The sequence below is a fragment of the Prionailurus viverrinus genome, chromosome E3 (assembly GCF_022837055.1).
Source record: "Prionailurus viverrinus isolate Anna chromosome E3, UM_Priviv_1.0, whole genome shotgun sequence".
Lineage (NCBI taxonomy): Eukaryota > Metazoa > Chordata > Mammalia > Carnivora > Felidae > Prionailurus > Prionailurus viverrinus.
In genome coordinates this window covers 17,271,307-17,285,333 of record NC_062576.1, presented here as the reverse complement: position 1 = coordinate 17,285,333, position 14,027 = coordinate 17,271,307, and the positions used below count along the sequence as shown (strand labels likewise).

Sequence of the window (14,027 nt, the reverse complement as noted above, 5' to 3'; positions counted from 1 at the left end):
TGCCTAATGACATTCTCCAGTCCAATAAAGAAGTTCATTATTTCTTCCTTTAAGAATTTCATAGAGAGGTTTAGTGATGAATCTTAAGGACTGAGAAAAAACTAAGGGTAGATGGTGGTGGGAGAAAGGGGAAAGTGGGTGATGGGCATGGAGGGGAGCACTTGTTGGGATGAGCACTGGGTGTTGTATGGAAACCAATTTGACAATAAATTATATTAAAAAAATCAGGAATCCAAATGTGGAAAAATCCAGTGATGCCTAGGAGTCCATGCAACTGTGTGGTTAATGGCTCTTAAATTTGTACAGGCAAAATAGGTGTATTGTAGGGGTGCCTGGGTGGCTCAGTTGGTTGAGCATCCAACTCTTGATTTCATCTAAGGTCATGATCTTATGATTGTGGGATAGAGCCCTGTGTTGAGCTCTGCACTGAGTGTGGAGCCTGCTTGGGATTTTCTCTCTTCCTCTCTCTATGCCACTCCTCCACACTCACATGTGCTTGCATGTTCTCTCTCTCTCAAAATGAATAAATAAACATAAAAAAATAGGTGCATTGTATGTGGACTGGCAAAAGTGGAGAAGGCCAAATTCTAAGAAGGCAGAGAGAACAGGCTGAATTCCCCTTTTAGTTTGTTTCTTTAATGGATACTATCTGAAGTTTGGCATTCCCATCACAAAACTTAATATGTACAAGTGTCCCTGCTTTTGCTTGTCCTGGCTTCCTATCCATCCAAACATCTGATCTTACTTTTCAGATGACTTCTTCAGGCAGCTCTAATAGAACTTCTCTATCTTGATGAAGCTTGTTCTGGTGGTACCTTTATATCTATGGATCCAATAGCAAAATTAACTTTAGCATTCAGTTTAGTTAATAGATCAAAGCCCAGTAAAAGGATGGGACATTCGGGCATATTCAGAAACCTGTGTTTAAGGTGAATTTGTCCCATTTGGCAGTTTAGTGGTTGTGGGAAGGTTTTAGTCAATACTTCTCCCAAAACTCTTGGTACAGCTATAGCAGAGAGAACCCAGAGTACTGAATATGTGGCCCTCACATCAGTAAAAAGTCCATGAGTCTATTTCCCATTGCCATTGTTATTTGGGGTTCCTTGTGGTATATGATGATAGGCTTTACAAGATTTAAAGGAACCCCTGGTCCCCTTCATTCTTAGTCACTATCAACCAGTTAAGGTATCTGGTGGGCATTTTGGGACTCTGTCTCCTTAAGATAACTCATGAGCCTAAGATATTCTCTTTTCCAATGGCCCTCTTCTTTACAATAGGCATATTGACAAGACCCAAATTGGGGCACCTGAATTTCTTATCTGTTGTCGATCTCACCCTCTAGGGGTCCCTGGCCTGGTCTTGGATTTTCTTGAGTTAAGGCGCAGTTAACAAGGCAACATGCTGTTTCATTTTCTGGTGCTCTTTTATTTCTTGTGCTTGGTCTCTGTTGATACTGTTAAAAACTTCAAAGACAGTTACAAACAATTGTGAAGGGCATTACCAATGCAGCTTTTGGAGTTTTTTTTTTTGAATTTCCAGATATGTTTTGTTTGATAAACATCATATTGATCATCTTAAAAATTTCTGGTGCCTCAGGATCAATATCAGTTTATTTCTGATGTGTCTCAAAAATTCTTTCAGGAAATTCTGAAGGGTTCTCATTCAGTTTTAACTTCTTGACTCTTATTTACACTCCTTTGCTTAGGGACTCCTTTTCTTAATCCAGCTAAAATGCAATCCTGATAGTGTTCAAGCTAACTGTAGTCTCCAACGTTGACACTCCAGTTGGGATCCACAGTAGCAATGGCCATCATGGAATCAGCTCTTAAGGGATTAGTGGGGTTTCAGCATGTAGCTGATTAGCTTCTTCTCTAGCCTTTTCCTGGCCACATGCAGCATTCCTTAGAAGTGAGGAAAGTATTTAACAGATTTTGTACCTCTACCTAAGTGGGTTGTGAGTGGCAAAAATAGATGAAAACAAATTTTCCATCCCCTTGGGGTCATCTCTATAAGAAAGCATACTGTTTTTTCAATTAAACAAATCTGAGGTAGAGAATGGAGGGTGGATCCAAATCATTCTTCCAGCGTCTGAACATCCAATTGGGATCTGTGTTAGCAGATATTGCCATCCTCAGGAATCAGTGATTCCCTGGATGAATTAAACACCCTGCTGGGTATGAGAAGGGGAAATCTTTCCAAACTCTGGCCCTCCCCCCCCCCCAAGGTAAGGGGACCTGGTTCAGGGTCCCTTTGGTGCTCAAGTTGTTGGAATGGAGCTGCTGTGGAGGGGCAGCTGCTGTGGTACCCCCTTTGGGGGTTTAATTCAATAATCAATAAATTATCCTCTTTTCTCCAGTTGGATTCAGGCAACACAGATTTTTTAGTGTCACTGTGCTGTTGGAGTAAAATTTTACATCTTTTCTGAGCCAGCTTATTCTGATACAAAATCATAAAAGACTGAACAGAAGGTATTTCATCCCATTTACCTTCCCTTTTACAAATATCTAACTGTAAAATGTAAAATAATTTATGAATCCATTAATTAATGGTCATTTTTCTCCAGAATGTAACATATTTTGGCCAAGCAGTGTTGCAAAAAAAGATAATTTTTTCATAGTTTCATAACTAAACACTGCCCAATTTTGGAGAGTATAACCCAAAGGGCTACATGCAGAAATCAAATAGTCATTTCTCATTTTCTAATTAGAACATGGCTGGTATTATGCAAAGATACCAAAAGCTGCAGCAACAAACATACCAGATGAAGCTCAGAGAGTACTACTGTAAGCATTTAGTTCCTCACTAAAAGTTAGGGCTTCACCTACTGAACCAAATGGCTTCCTAATCTCTAGTTCCTCTTTGAAAGTTGGGTCTTCACTGACTGAACCAAAAAGTTTTCTAGTCAACTTTTTCTTTTTATGTTTATTTTATTTTATTTTATTTTATTTTATTTTATTTTATTTTATTTTTTTCTTCCAAGATTTTATTTAAATTCAAGTTACTTAAGGGGCGCCTGGGTGGCGCAGTCGGTTAAGCTTCCGACTTCAGCCAGGTCACGATCTCGCAGTCCGGGAGTTTGAGCCCCGCGTCAGGCTCTGGGCTGATGGCTCAGAGCCTGGAGCCTGTTTCCGATTCTGTGTCTCCCTCTCTCTCTGCCCCTCCCCCGTTCATGCTCTGTCTCTCTCTGTCCCCAAAATAAATAAACGTTGAAAAAAAAAATTTTTAAAAATAAATTCAAGTTACTTAATATAGAGCATATAGCGTAATATTGGTTTCAAGAGTAGAATTTAGTGATTCATCACTTACATATAACACCCTGTGCTCATTCCAACAAGTGCCCTCCTTAATGCCCATTACCCATTTATCCCATCCCCCCATCTACTTCCCCTCCAGCAACCCTCAGTTTGTTCTCTATTACTTAAGAGTCTCTTATGGTTTGCCTCCCCCTCTGTCTTTATCTTATTTTATTTTTCCTTCCCTTCCCCTGTGTTCATCTGTTTTGTTCCTTAAGTACCACATATGAGTTAAATCATATGGTATTGTCTTTCTCTGACTGACTTATTTCACTTAGCACCCTAGGAAACTTTTCTTAGTTAAGCAAGAAAAGGAGGCTAAGAGAACCAAACCAAATGCCCCTACTTATTTTGAGGCAACTGAATGAGAATAAGAAATAAGCTCACATGCTATGATACCAAAATACTCTTGAAGAGATGTCTGTCCAAACCAAAAGATGTTTCCTTGCCACAGAGTTAAATTAAACAGAAAGCCAGTGGTGCCAAGTTGGGGTGGTGCCCCTGGGATGGTCTCTGGAACAAAAGAGCCTAGGACACTGCTTGGACTTATCACCAACCTCCTGTTACTTTTACTGGCTGGAGAGTAGACAAATCATAGGCAGAGTTCCTGGCTGGTTTGTCAAATTTGTAATCAAATCCAAGTCCATACCCTCAATGTGCAGTAAAGCCAATCATTGAGACATTGCATAAGGAAAGGGAGAGTCAGGGATATTTAAAGGCAAATAAAACAAGGTCTGGTTATAGGGGAGAAGAGTGATATGACTTTAGAATCAGATAAAGGAAGTTAATAAGTAGGGGAGGATTGCGGTCATTTTGTTATCTGCACCGTGAGAAGCTTTTGCAAAGCTGTCATGCATGTTACGTATTACCAGAAGATGGTTTTCTTAGCATGATTCAAGAGTGGAGTTTTAGGCCCTTCTATGTCAAAAGTTCACCCCTTGTGCATTTGTGCATGGTCAAAGAGGCAGTCAGTGGTCCTGATCAATTCTGGCCAGTTTCTTGATGAGGCCTGAGTCTCTGCAAAACACCTAAATCAAGTGTTTTGTTATCATGGTTTTAGGCAAGACTGTTTCTACAGAAATGTGGTGGTAGGCCACATTCTGAGAACAAGCAAGTTTGGGTAAAAAGTTGTAGTTGCACATATTAGTCTTGTTAACCATTTGGTTACTGATTTCACTTTTTCTATGAAGGACTAGATGATAAATATTTCAGCTTTGTGGGTCACACAGTGTCTGTCACATCTATTCACCTCTGCTGTTGTAGAATGAAAGTAGCCATTGACAATGAAAGTATGTATATGAATGAGCATAGCTGTTTTCCAATAAAAATTTATTTATAAAAATTGATGGTGAGCTGTCATTTGGCAATTTCTATTCTAGAAGATAGAACTAGGACAACAGGGAGTCAAAGAGAAACAGGTTGTTTAATGAAAATTTTGTTATGAAAAGTTAAACATTTACAAAAATAAGAGGTAGTTCAACAAACCTCCCCACAATTTATCATCCAAATTCAACAATTATTAACATTTGACCACATTTATTTCATCTGGGTTTTTTCCCTTTGCTGATGTATTTTAAAACAAGTCCCAGACAACATGTCATTGCATTCCTCCCACACATCTTACATGACCCCAATATCATGATCACATCCAACAAAATGAATGATTCCTTTGTATTTAGACCATAGTCTAATTTCCTTAATTGTCTCAAAAATATCTTTTTTACAGCTGGTTTATTTGAACAAACATCTAAACTAGGTCTATACCTTCCATTTGGTTGGTTGGTCTCCTATGTCTCTCTTAGGCTAGTAATATTCCTAATGGGAGCATATTTTGATTTATGTATGAAGGAATGCACTAGGAATGGCAAATTCTGGCTGTGTGAGGGTTGAACACCCTATCATTGAATGTATTACTACTAGATGTGTCAACCAAATGCAATATGTGAACCTTCGTTGGATATTGATTTTAAAAATAGCTGTAAAAAATAAATAAAAATGAGCTGCAAAATAACATTATTGGAGACAATGTGAAGACTGAACATGACCTGGATATTAGCTAGTATTAAGGAGTTATTTTATTGAGTGTGATTTCTTAAGTCTTGTGGTTATGTTAAAAAATACCCTTATCTGTTAGTGGCATACACTGAAGTGTTTCTGGATACAATGATGTGATATTCAGAATGCGCTTTAAATTATTCAGAAGAAATTGTCAAGCAGCTGAATAAAACAAGAGTAGAAATTTAAATTGAGTGATGGAAACAAAGAGGGTTGACTTATCTAGTCTGTCTTTCTACTTTTGAGTATGTTTGAAAATTTCCATAATAAAAAGCTCTTTTAAAAGAATAAAAAATAAAAAGAGGGTAAACTCTAATAAATCTGGCATTTCTACATTAGGAAGAAATTTGACCAGATAGTGTCTGAAGATATTTTAAAAAACATAACCTTAAGATACATACCAGGAAACTCACTACTTCATGGAGTCTCTAGAATATTAAAAAATGCTTGCCTGCCTTTTCTTTACTTGCCTTTGCCTAGAACCAGCTGCAGGCACACTCCCCAAGCCTGACCTGTGATGGCACCCCAGCCCAGGGCCAGAGTACTCAGAGCACCCGTTGCAGCATCAACCACCTCATCTTCCATGAGGGTGCTAAGGTCAGCCTTGCTTCTGCCCACCCACTGCTTACCTGCCCCTACCCTGTCTCATTTCTTGGTGACTCCCTCATTCTTGTCTCTTCCTCAGATGACCTTCATGGTCACCTTTGACGTCTCCCCCAAGGCCATACTGGGTGATAGGTTGCTTCTGACAGCTAACGTGAGCAGGTGAGCTGGGCCAGGCCTGGGGCAGTGCCTCCTTGCCCCTAGCCTCCTCCTCTGGGGTCCTTGCCAATTAGGCTCCTCCTCTTTCTCCAGTGAAAATACTACTCCCAGGACCAGCAAGACCACCTTTCAGATGGAGCTCATGGTGAAGTATGCCATCTACACTGTGATCAGCAGGTACCATACCACCAGCTCAAAAGCGTTCTTCTCTATCACTCTGATGGGGCTAGGAAAGGATTTTACCCCCTGCAGCAGTTCAACATCTGGAACATTCAGGTTTTATCACCACCTTTTCAATTGGTAGATGATACTGCTAGCACTTACTAATTAAGCACCGAGTGTTTATTGAGGGATAGCTATGATAATAATAATTGTAGTATTACTATTGTTATACATTTAATAGAGGTTACAGTTCTCAGAAGGCTTTTTTAGAAACACCAAGATTTTCCTGGGTTTCCTGAGAAATATGAGACATTTCCATGTCTCAAGATTCCTACAGCTTTATTTGGAAGTGAGGTTACTCTGATCCAAGGCAGAATCTCATCAAGGACCTCTCCATGGTTCTGTACTCTGAGGCTGTATGAGTTCCCAAGAGCAGCTAGAGCCTTCTGTCAGGGGAGGCCTCTGCTAAATGTTAGAGTCCATGGCATTGGGATTAGCCAGCAGTGGTTCTCAAAGGAGTCATTGACATTTGGGTGAGACAATTCTTCATTGAAAGGAACAGATTTACACCTGCAGGGCATTAGACCTGCTACTCCTCCTCTTCCCAGTCCCTTTTGGGAGGTACAGAGACAAATGACCTGCTTGCTGTAGAGGTCAAATTTCAGGGAGAAGTTAGATAAAAGAAAAAGAGCTTAAAATGCTGCTCCAGGAAGGGTAATAGATGAGGTGTTTAAGACTCAGGAGTCAAGTCATGTGTTGGAGCAGATACCTTCTTTCAGTAAATAGCTTCCTAGCATTTTCTGTGTTCTAAGCACAGTGCTCTGGCTGCTTTCCATAAATTCATTTGAAATTCAACAAAAATTTATTGAGTCTGTATTGTATAATCAAAACCAGACACAATCTCCTGCCCTTGTGGGATGTATACATCCATGATATGCAACAAGTCTGTGTGGCTTAGCCTGGGTACCTTTCTCTGTGCTAGTTCTGCCCTGTGCCTCATTGGACACCCTCCTCCTGCCCAGTGTCATGTTCTAATTCACATCTACACATTGGGAGGTCTCAGCAGCCCAGCCAGGTGCATGCTCTGAGCTTGTTTGCTGGAGTGTGTACTGGAAACACATGGGCAGGGCATATCTTAGGCATATTTGGCCCTACAGTTCAGGTGTACTCAGCTGATTTGACTCTGTGGGTGGGAGCATTCAGAGAGGCCCACAGGATGAGGCTGGGGCATTTTGGGGAAGCTCCTCACAGAGGAGGGATGAGAGTTTAGAGTGGAAGTGGTCTAGAATTAGGACTGTGTGGGCAAAGGACAGGTACCCAAGAAGTGGAGCAAGAAGGGCCAGAGGTGAGCCCACCCACCTGTGTGAGGAGCCAGGATGGCCACTGGGTCTCCACACATGGGCTTGGGTAGGGCTCAGCAGGAATTGTTATGCTGAGATCCAGTAAAGAGTACTGTTAGGCCTTCCCTCACCTCTAAGTCCCAGCACCAGAAAAGCCAAGGAAACAGGAGAGGAAGGAAGGTCTGTGGGAGGCCAGACAGTGGTAGTGTCCAGTAAACATTTATCAATAGTATAAGTCCAAGTCTCCCCAAAACTTTGCTGGGTCTCACATGCATATCCTGTATCCTCTGTGCCCATGAGGGCCTGAAAGGAAAACGGAGACACAAAGAGGGATGGTTTGGCCCCTGCTCCCTAGTGAGTCAATGGCATAGTTCTGGGTCCCTTTCACGGTGCTCTCTGCCAGCCTCCTTGGCAGTTTACTCCATTGACAGCTTCTGCAAGAAGCTTGCACCCAGCTTGAAACCCAGCCCTGCTCCCTAAATCCTCCCATTACCTCAGATCAGTCACAGAATTCATTGAAGGCCACCCCAAGGCCCCACTGGCTACCTATCCTGTCATGATGCTAATGTGAGCCTCTTTAGGAGTCCCTCAAGGAACTTCAAATCCATCTGTGCCTCTTTTCTCCCCAGCCATGAAGAGTCCACCAAGTACCTCAACTTCTCAGCCTTGGACTGGGAGGAAAGCAGCCAGGCTCAGCATAGATACCAGGCAAGTGATGCTGACTCAAGAGCATGGGCTGTGGCAGGGGGTTAGGAGCCAGCAATTAGGGAGGGATATGGCATTTGGCATGTTCTTTGCTCTCACTGCCCTCTGTGCAGGTGAACAATCTGGGACAGAGGGACCTGCCTGTCAGCATCAACTTCTCTGTGCCTGTGGAGCTGAATGGGGTGCCTGTGTGGACAGAGTTAGGGGTTTTCCACCCCCAGGTACTCAAGGGCTGTGTACAGCTCCCCAGCTAATGCCCTTTACTTGGATCTCTCTGTCCCTCATGAATTCCTGATGCCCAACCCCCTTAGATGCTTGTTCTCTGTGTTTTTTCCTAGAACCCCTCCATTCAGTGTTCTTCAGAGAGAATGGTGCCCATAGAGTCTGACTTCCTGACCCACATTCAGAAGAATCCCGTGCTGGTAAAAGGAGGGCTCTGGGCCATTTCCACTTCAAAGCACACACCAGAAGAGTTTAATTCAAGAACCTGTATTACATTCAGATGGCTGTCTGCTGAACAGCCCTCTTGAATTCAATTGTGACTGCTCCTCTCAAATCAATCAGTTTTATGCTGTCATCTGCCTTCAAAACCACCTTTCTCTGGCCTAATGCTACTTCTCTGTCCCTAGAACTGCTCAATTGCTGACTGCCTGAGGTTCCATTGTGACCTGCCTTCCTTTGGCGTCCAGGAGGAACTTGACTTCATCGTAAAGGGCAACCTCAGCTTTGGCTGGGTCAGCCAGGTGTGTAGGCCCAACAGCAGAGTCCACCCACCCCCCACTGCCCCACCACAGGATTCAGGTGCCACCAGATGATGTCTGTGTCCATCCTCCAGCCAGGACATTTCTTGAACTCTGTGCCTTTCCCAGTGCTAGTTCCTCATCTGTGCCCCCTCTGTTTTGTAGACATTGCAGAAGAAGGTATTGATTGTGAGTGTGGCTGAAATCATGTTCAACACATCTGTGTATGCCCAGCTTCCAGGACAGGAGGCATTCTTGAGAGCTCAGGTAGTGACTGTGTGGTAGGCAGTGGCCAGGCTGGTAAGAGGGCTCCTAATGCAAAATCTGTGGTGCTGTGAGGCTCACAAGCCTGGAGGGAGGAAGGATGAAGGTCCCTCAGCAGGAGAGGTGTCCCCAAGCCTATGAATTTTTCTGTCACCCCTTGGAGTAAAGGAAGGAGGGGAGAGAGTTAATTGGGGAACCTGGGAAGAGTCTGGGACAGCAAGAGTTCTGATACTTTCTGATGAGGTCACCTCCACTCCAGATGGAGATGGTACTGGAGAAGTATGAGGTCTACAACCCTGTCCCCATTATTGTGGGCAGCTCTTTGGGAGGACTGCTGCTGCTGGCTCTCATCACAGTCATTCTGTATAAGGTGAGTATTTTCATCCTGCTCTTGACACTACCAGTTTTTTTTTTTTAAATTTCAACATTTTTATTTATTTTTGAGAGACAGAGACAGGGGAGGGGCAGAGAGACAGGGAGACACAGAATCCGAAGTAGGTTCCAGGCTCTGAGCTGTTAGTACAGAGCCCTGCACGGGCTATAACCCATGAACTGTGGGATCATGACTTAAGCCGAAGTCAGACGCTTAACTGACTGAGCCATCAGTTTTCGATCCCATTGTTTCTGCAGTGTAGGGAAGAACTCACCTTGGATATAGATACACATTCTTGCTAACGCACTGCATATGAGAGATCCCCTCCCACATATGACATCACCAGTCCCCAACACTCCCTCATGCCTTCCTGTCTGATTCTCAGGCCTCCTTATGTGTTTTTCTTCCAAATTTTTATTTAAATTCAGGTTAGTTGATGTATGGTGTAGTATTGGTTTCAGGAGTAGAATTTAGTAATTCACCACTTTCATATAATACCCAGTGCTCATCATAATTCCTCCCTTTAATGCCCATCACCATTTATTCCACCTCCCACTCACCTACCCTTCAACAACCTTCAGTTTGTTCTCTATTGTTGAGTCTCTTATAGTTTTCTTCCCTCTCCTTTTTTTCCTTTCTCGTATGTTTATCTGTTTTGTTTCCTAAATCCACATATAAGTGAAATCATGATATTTGTCTTTCTCTGACTGACTTATTTCTCTCAGATTAATATACTCTAGCTCCACCTTGTCATTGCAAATGGCAAGATTTCATTTCTTTTGATATCTACAATCTTCTTTATCCATTCATCAGCCTATGGACAGTTGGGCTCTTTCCATAGTTGACTATTAGTGATAATGCTGCTATAAACATTGGGGTGCATGTATCCCTTTGCATTTGTCTTTTTGTTTTTTCTTTCAATTTTAATTTGTTAAAGTTTTTTATTTATTTTGAGAGAGAGAGAGAGAGAGAACAGAAAGAGGCAGAGAGAGAGAGAGAGAGAAGGAAAGACAGACTCCCAAGCAGGCTCCACACTGTCATCATGGAGCCTGATGTGGGGCTCAAATTCATGAACCATGAGATCATGACCTGAGCCAAAGTCAAGAGTCGGATGCTTCACTGACTGAGCCACCCAGGTGCCCCTTGAATCTGTATTTTGTATCCTTGAGTACCTAGTAGCACAATTGCTGGATTAGAGCGTGGTTGTGTTTTTTTTTTTAATTTTGGGTAACCTCCATACTGTTTTCCAGAGTGGCTGAACCAGTTTGCACTCCCACCAACAGTTTAGGATGGCTCCCCTTTCTCTGCATTGTTGCTAACATCTGTTGTTTCTTGTGTTGTTAATTTTAGTCAGACTGCCTTTAATTGCTCTCCTTGTCTTTTCCACTCTCGTCTTTATCACTACATGTTTCTCTTCACAGCAAATTATAAAATAAAGCACAGCACTGGATTGGGTGCTGACACTACCACTGATTCTTCCTGTGACTGTAGGCAGTGACTGGTCCATGCTGGGTCTTGACTTCTCATTCTGAAGGTGATTTCATCCAACTCACAGAATTTTGGTAAAGGCTAAATGACACAGTGTGTCTAATGTTTCTAGTGTAGTGCTGGAACATAGTAGGGGCTCCAGCAATGGTGATCCCTCTCCCTCCTCAATCATCTTTTTTCCTCTCTTCCACTGGATTTCCTAATTCTCTTTTCCTTCCTCTCCACAGGTTGGCTTCTTCAAACGTCAGTATAAGGAAATGATGGAGGAAGCAAATGGACAGACTATCCCAGAAAATGGGACATCAGACCCTCAAGCTTCCCAATAAGAAATTACCTCCTATTCTCCCTTGAACCTGTTCTCTTCTGAGAGGTTTCCTGGCCCTCTTACTCTCAGCTAAGTTAGGCCAGCAGGGAGAGAAATGCTCCATGTGAGGGAGGCCAGCTTTCTCCCTTTGGGAGGATGCATTGTGTTCACTGAAAGTTCTTGCCAGGGAAGGGCTATTTGTTTTGTCAAGGCTGCAACTGGAAACCCCAGAACAGGATTTTCACCATGCCCTTGGGTGGACTTGACTTTGATTTTTACCTAGAAGTACATGAACAATAGCCTCAGGCTCCAGTCTCTCTTCACTAGCTACCAATGATCTTTCTAAAATACAATACTAAACAAGCCACAATCCTCATCTATCTTTGGTGGCTCCCTATTAACATAGGATAACTCCTGAACTCTCCAACTTGATGTTAGGAATCCAGTTGAATTTCCAGAAGGTGGGCTTTGATGTACACACCATGAGTTGCTTTGTGCTTTCCTATCATCCTCATTCCTAGTAAATACTGTCAGTATCAGCTTTTTGTCTCAGAAATTTCAGCCCGCATTTTGAAACTGAACTGGGAATAAAATGTCTACACATTGGAATTTGTAAACATGGCTTCCAGGCTTTGTCAGCATTGCTGGCTTGGAAGGAGAAGTAGAACCCCAGCAGGGATATTGCCCCAATGTCACTCTGGCTCAACTAGCTCCAGCATCTCTCAAGAGACCAAGATCCCCAGGATACTTCCATTTTTTTGAGGTTCCAAATATAGCGAATGAAGAAACGCTAAAGCATTATTCTAAAAATTGTGTATTTTAAAGTTTGCATTAACAATTTAACACATTGCACAAAAACAATGCATGCACCTTTATTGGAAAATATGTCAAAGGTATAAAATTAAGGCCTTTTAGGGATGTGAGTCATGTATAGTGGTCAACCTATGGTGTCCCCTAACCATGGTGGACACCTGCCAGCCCTGAAGCCTGAGGCCAGGACAGGTAAGTTAAATAGAGTGAGGATTATTAATGTTCTTATGTTGGGTAACCTGACTTCTTAATCTACTCACTCGATTCTCAAAACTGTCACTGATGGGAGGCTGATGGGGCTGTGACAGGGGCATGAAGAAGGGGCTTATCTGGAAAGGTCATTAGAGTGGATCAACACACAGGTGTTTCTTACAAATCCTAGGATGTAGTGAAGGGGACATTGTTTGCATATGGTAAGTGATTGGAGAGCACTTTGAAGTCTTATATCAGAGACCTGTTGCCCCAAATAAGGCCATTCTTACTATTATGCCACCAATCTTAGCATAAAGCACAAAGTGGTGCATGGCACTGAGCTGGGGGTCAACACATAGCAGGCCATTCCTTGCCTGGAGAGATCCCACTGCTGCTGCCACCCCTTAGGTGTTTGGGCCATGTGTATGTTTGCATTAGAAACACAGAAGGGTGAAGCAGTTGATGAGTGATTTAGGGGAAGCTGGAAAATAACCCTTCATAGAAATCCTTTCCATGAATAGACTTTCATGGAAATCCTGCCATATACCTAAGTAATTATGTTCCTAAAGGTGTTCCTAGACTCTAAGGACTGCAGCAATCTCTTGTCTCAAATGAAGGCAACAGGGGCGCCGGGGTGGCTCAGTCAGTTGAGCTTCCGACTTCAGCTCAGGTCACGGTCTCACAGTTCGTGAGTTCGAGCCCTGTGTCGGGCTCTGTGCTAACAAACAGCTCAGAGCCTGGAGGCTGCTTAGGATTCTGTGTGTGTGTGTGTGTGTCTCTCTCTCCCCCTCCCCTGCTCATGCTCTGCCTCTCTCTGTCTCTCAAAAATAAATAAGTGTTTAAAAAATTAAAAAAATAAAATGAAGGCAACAGGAGTTATTTTCACATATTTTCTGTGCATACTATTGCTTACATTAATTTTATTAACATTTTCAGGGTTGCCATTGTGTTGTGTTATATCCCCAAATCATAAAAATGGATCAATGGCTTAAAAATTTTTCTTTGAAGCATAAAAGTTGTGGTTCCAAAAAAAAGTAAATTGCTTCAACTTAGAATAATATCATCAAAATCAATGAGGTTCCAGTGCACATTTAGTATCAGGATGTGTAAATGGTGGGATGAGTGGTTCTGAGCAAAATTTAAATATATCTAGAATATATTATACCATTGAAACTGTATTTTATTGGATCACATATCTTTTTTCTCCTAAGGTGTTGTCCATTATGAAACTTTGTTAGATGGCTTAAAGCTATCAAAGCTTTTGTGTCATTTTCACACATGACATAATGACCTCACAGACAAGGCAACAAAGACTTCTTAGAATGATTGCAACATATTGCTTTCCCATCCCAAAGCAATAATTTTATCATTAAATACAGAGAAGACAGCAAAACTACAGTGGCATAAATCAAAGTTGCTCTTACAGCAAAATTATGTACAAGTCACATAATTTCAAAGAAGCTTATAAAAGCAGCAATAAAGTTAATGTTTATGCTGGAAGGTTGCTCTTGGCTATAAGTAACAGGGGACAATCAAAAG

At 42.2% G+C, this 14,027-nt stretch overlaps 1 protein-coding gene across 6 annotated transcripts in view; it reads left to right on the top strand.

The window, feature by feature from the left end:
- Nucleotides 1–12,329, top strand: part of LOC125154643 (integrin alpha-X-like) — a 50,203-nt gene extending 37,874 nt beyond the window's left edge. For 5 of the 6 annotated variants that reach the window (XM_047839168.1, XM_047839169.1, XM_047839167.1 and 2 more), the window contains 10 exons: nt 5,829–5,945; nt 6,034–6,113; nt 6,204–6,287; nt 8,242–8,320; nt 8,431–8,538; nt 8,656–8,739; nt 8,947–9,060; nt 9,223–9,324; nt 9,581–9,691; nt 11,410–12,329. In XM_047839168.1, the coding sequence (XP_047695124.1) occupies nt 5,829–5,945; nt 6,034–6,113; nt 6,204–6,287; nt 8,242–8,320; nt 8,431–8,538; nt 8,656–8,739; nt 8,947–9,060; nt 9,223–9,324; nt 9,581–9,691; nt 11,410–11,508 (978 nt within the window). In that variant the 3' untranslated portion in view covers nt 11,509–12,329. Of the gene's footprint in view, nt 1–5,828; nt 5,946–6,033; nt 6,114–6,203; nt 6,288–8,241; nt 8,321–8,430; nt 8,539–8,655; nt 8,740–8,946; nt 9,061–9,222; nt 9,325–9,580; nt 9,692–11,115; nt 11,383–11,409 lie in introns of those variants that run through there. The other variant, XM_047839166.1, reaches the window with a different exon arrangement.
- Nucleotides 12,330–14,027: the final 1,698 nt, after the last annotated feature.